The sequence below is a fragment of the Tupaia chinensis genome, unplaced genomic scaffold (genome assembly GCF_000334495.1).
Source record: "Tupaia chinensis unplaced genomic scaffold, TupChi_1.0 Scaffold000383_1, whole genome shotgun sequence".
Lineage (NCBI taxonomy): Eukaryota > Metazoa > Chordata > Mammalia > Scandentia > Tupaiidae > Tupaia > Tupaia belangeri.
This window is the reverse complement of record NW_006159885.1, coordinates 1590425-1594618: the sequence shown is the minus strand read 5'-3', so window position 1 is coordinate 1594618 and position 4194 is coordinate 1590425. Positions and strand designations below refer to the sequence as shown.

General features: G+C 39.5%; 1 protein-coding gene across 1 annotated transcript; it reads right to left on the bottom strand.

Annotated features, from left to right (window-relative positions):
* Positions 1 to 1121: 1121 nt before the first annotated feature.
* Positions 1122 to 4147, bottom strand: TOB1 (transducer of ERBB2, 1). Its single transcript, XM_006153610.3, has one exon. The coding sequence runs from the start codon at positions 2625 to 2627 to the stop codon at positions 1596 to 1598; it is 1032 nt and encodes a 343-aa protein (XP_006153672.1). The 5' UTR covers positions 2628 to 4147; the 3' UTR covers positions 1122 to 1595.
* Positions 4148 to 4194: the final 47 nt, after the last annotated feature.

The following is a 4194-nucleotide window of genomic DNA, read 5'->3' as shown; positions in this document are numbered from 1 at the left end:
GGAGTCCAGTGACATAGCCATTACGCTAACTGCTGGTCCCCAACTCAGTAGATCTTAATCATAAAAAATTCTTTAGCTACATATAATGAACTGTAAGGGTAAGAATTAGTGAACAGACTGAAACTTTTCTTTTTAAAAGTTAGGTCAGCTGCTTTGTTCAAGGAAGTTTTCTGAGCTATTCATCTCCCCTGCAACAACAGAAAGATGATCCAATGGTCTCTCACTCCATATACATTTCAAATCAATCCTCAGATTACATGAGTGAATTTCATCTTAGCCCTTGACTTCTAGATTTCAGCATGACATGTTTTAAACTTGCTACAAAACAGGGTGGCTATCCTTAAAAAAATACCATCTCCATTACAGGGAGACAAGGATGGACTCAGGAGGGTTGTTAAGAAATAAGGCTGTCCCAAGCACTAGTCAGGCTACACTTTTAAGATTTGTTCCATAGGGTGGGTGCACTCCCTGGAGAGACAAGAAAGGGAACATGAGAAGTCATCCCCAGGGGGGATGGCCTAACCCTAACTCTTCTCCATTCTCCTCTCAGGATTTTGGGCACGCATGCACACACACCCTGCGTTTTTCAGGCCACCAGGTCCAAAACTCCAACCAGTGTCGGCCATGTGGGATCCAGCACCTCAATCACCACACCACCTGCTGGTCCTGGGCTACACAGTTTTGATAGGAGGCAAACCGCCATCTGGAGATCTAGCAGACCAACTGCTTTCCATTACCCTGTGGCGGAGTCAGACCTATCTCTACCATGAGCCTTTACAACCTAACTCCAGAGGTAGATCTTCGGTGAAGGCTTAAAAACAAAGACCACAATAGCCTCTTTTAATTTTAAAGAATTTTAATACAAACTTAATATAAACTATTTCAGTCCCTCAACATGTAAGATACTGACTCAAAATACTTTTATACCGTTTTTTTCAAGTATTGCACAATATAGGTACAAAATTAATATTTACGATTACATTTTCTTCCATAATATATAGCAAAAATCTTTAAACTTTAACAGAAAATACATTTTTTGAAAAAGCAAATATTCGTACATTTTAATTCCACCACTAAAGGAATATCCTGTACACAATTTTTAGAATAGTTGATGTCTTTAAGATGGATATTTTACAATTTCAGTAAAAAAAATACAACATGAAGCTGCTGCTGTCACAGATCACTGTAGTAAAAAGATATAAATGCAATACCATGTCGTAGAAACAATATATATATATATCCTCTGATATTTTACAAACTTTGTACTAAATTAAATTATACAATTAGAAAAGACCAATAAACCCACTTATTAGTGCCAATTTTTATATAAAAAAAAAAAATCAGCCATGTCCTTGCTATATCTTAAATACTGTAAGAGGCCATATCTGAGAGTATACTTTAAAATATACAGTCTGTATAAAATAACTTTGTGCTTGGTTGGCAAATGAAAAATGATGCATGTTTTATTTTTGTAACCAAGCTTGAATGTATCTTTACTATAAGCTTAAAAAAAAATCTCAAGGGGGTGAAAAAAAAAAATCCCCCTTGGGCACGTGCATTTTAATCTGTATGATACATTTTTGTTTTGTTTTGTTTTAGTTAGCCATAACAGGCTGAAATTGCTGGTTAGAATACTGCATGTTATTTAAGCTAAAATTCAAGCCATCTACAAAAGACTTTTCGTTGAGGCCTCCATAGGCCGCAAACACATCAAAGGCATTGCTGTACTGGAGAGGACTGAGGTTAAGGGGGCTGTCACCTGGGAACATTCCATTGGTACTACTACCTTGACCCTGCATATTAGGAAAAATAAATTCCTTGGCATTCGGAGAAAGAGCGGAGGTTTTCTGCTGTTGCTGCGGTGGTGGTGGTGGTGGCGGTGGCTGGGATGGCTGCTGCTGCTGCTGTGGCTGCTGCTGGCCCCCCAGGCCAAGCCCGTACAGAGAGTGCATTGAGGAAGAGATGGCTTTCTGCTTCAAGAGGTCATTCACATTCAAGCCGAGGTTGATGGGAGAAGTACGAGCAACCTTGTTGCTACGGCCACTGTTCTTCATTTTGGTAGAGCCGAACTTGGTGGCAGCAAAAGTGGCAGTGGTAAAGGTTAAAGGCTGAGTGGACCGGGGCATGAAGGTAGGGCTGACAGCAGCAGAGTGACCAAAGGGAGGCGATGGAGAGCTGGACACTGATGAGGCTGGGTCACTTATGGGCATAAATACCTGGGCCTCTGGGTTAAAGCTGTTTTTGATCTCCTTATCCAACTCACATCCATTTTCATTATTATCATCCACATAAAGCACCTTCACTGGTCCCTTCTCACCAATTTGGTAGGAAACCTCAAACGGGTCGATCCAAACACTCAGATCCTGCGGCAGATTGCCACGAACGTCGTCAATATCCAAACCACTCTCTTTGGACGCTTGTTCAATCACCGGGTCCACTTTCTCCCCTACGTGAATACATCTAAACCCTGATCCTTTGTATGGCTTTTCAGGATACCAGTGTCCTTCATATTTCTTCTTAAGAAGTCTTTCAAGCTCTTCACCAAAAATGTTGACACGTCTCCTGGGAAGCTTATTGTACAAATATGAAATAATAAAATTTAGTGCTACTTGGATTTCAAGCTGCATAGCTGCTGTGCCACAGTTAGGTTTGTTTCAACTCTCCCACAAAAAAAAAAAAAAAAAAAAAAGTCACTCCGTTTGTGACAGAAAATTTCAAAGTGCTGGTATTAGTAGGTTATCCTTCACCTTGAGTGGTCTTGTTCCTTAAAGAAAACAAAACAAAACAAAAGCAAACATGTCCGGATAAGATAAATGTATTGTAAGAAGCATGACCTTTTTTTTTTAACCCCTAGAGTATTTCACTTTTTTTTTTTTTTTGAGTATTTCACTTTTGAATATGTCTTATCTAAAATAGGTTAGCTCTGAAAAATACAATCAATACAAAATAAAAGTACAAGAGAAAATTGTTTATTACAGTTCAAAGGCCTCATGGAAAAACAGAGACTTACAGCTAAGACACTTTAAAATCCTATTATTTACCTTCTGTTTTGGAATAGAGTTCTAAGAAAAATATTTCCAGAATATGTATATATGTATTCTTTCTTTTACTTCCCTCAATGCTCACTTAGAATATTTACTGGAAACCATCCTCAGCACCACCACTCACTCACTCACTACCACATATATATATATATAAAACATATTCCACTTTTAGAAGATGGTCATTAATTTTTAGTGCTAGTCACCAATTTAGAAGTGAACCCGACATTTTAGTCCATTTGGGATATATACTGCTTAAATCTGCTTTACAGTTAAACAGTTATTAAACATGTGAGAAGTCAGGAAAATTATTTTAATTTCCAAAGTCATGATGCTAAAACTAAAGGTACTAAATAGGAATGATAATTATGAACTTGCAAGTTGGGATCTTAAATGTGCTAAGGTACACAACTACGTAATCGAGGCTTTTCTCTGCCTTTTTTCTTTTCAATGTGTATTTTTCTAAATCTGAAAAGACCTCTTCTGCAGCAAGTATAACAAAAGCGACGATGAATTTTAAAACTCTATTGATTACTGTTTAAAGGGCAGGGTGGCTGAGCTTTATTCTGATTTTAAAAACCACCTCCCTCCCGCTCACGATAAGAGAACAGCCCAGCCGGAGAGGCATGTATGATAAGGTCGACCTTTAAACGTTTGCTGGATCAGCACTGGGTGGGGATAAGAAAAGATCAAGGGCAAACAAGATATTTGCAAAGGGGATCTATTTGTACACTGAAGTTGATTTAAAAGGACATTTAAAAATCAAGTTGGTATTAGTCCGTCTATTCCATTTTCCATATTCATGGTGACAAAGGGAAAAGAAACCCTGGCCGCCCCCAAACTACAAACACTTTCCAAGCCCAAAGCCTCAGTGCCGGCAAAGGCAGCTGATTGAGCCCAACTGCTCAAAGGTGCAGCCGAGCAAAATGCAGGCTCGATGGAAGGTAGTTTTAAAGCAACGCCTTAGACAGGAGTGTGAAGAATTACATAAACAGCCAGTTGGGTCTCATTAGATTTCTGCTCACAGCCTCAGAGCCCAAGCGCTACAGCAGCAGCTACAGCAAGAGGAGGTGGAGGTGGAGGAGGAAGAGAGTACGAGCCTCCTCGGAGGAGGAGGCGGAGGAAGGCCAAGGGAAAAGGAAAAGCAGCCTCT

Bases quoted from the DNA above. Each gene is read 5' to 3' on its own strand.
- TOB1 (XM_006153610.3), bottom strand. From the start codon at position 2,627: ATGCAGCTTGAAATCCAAGTAGCACTAAATTTTATTATTTCATATTTG.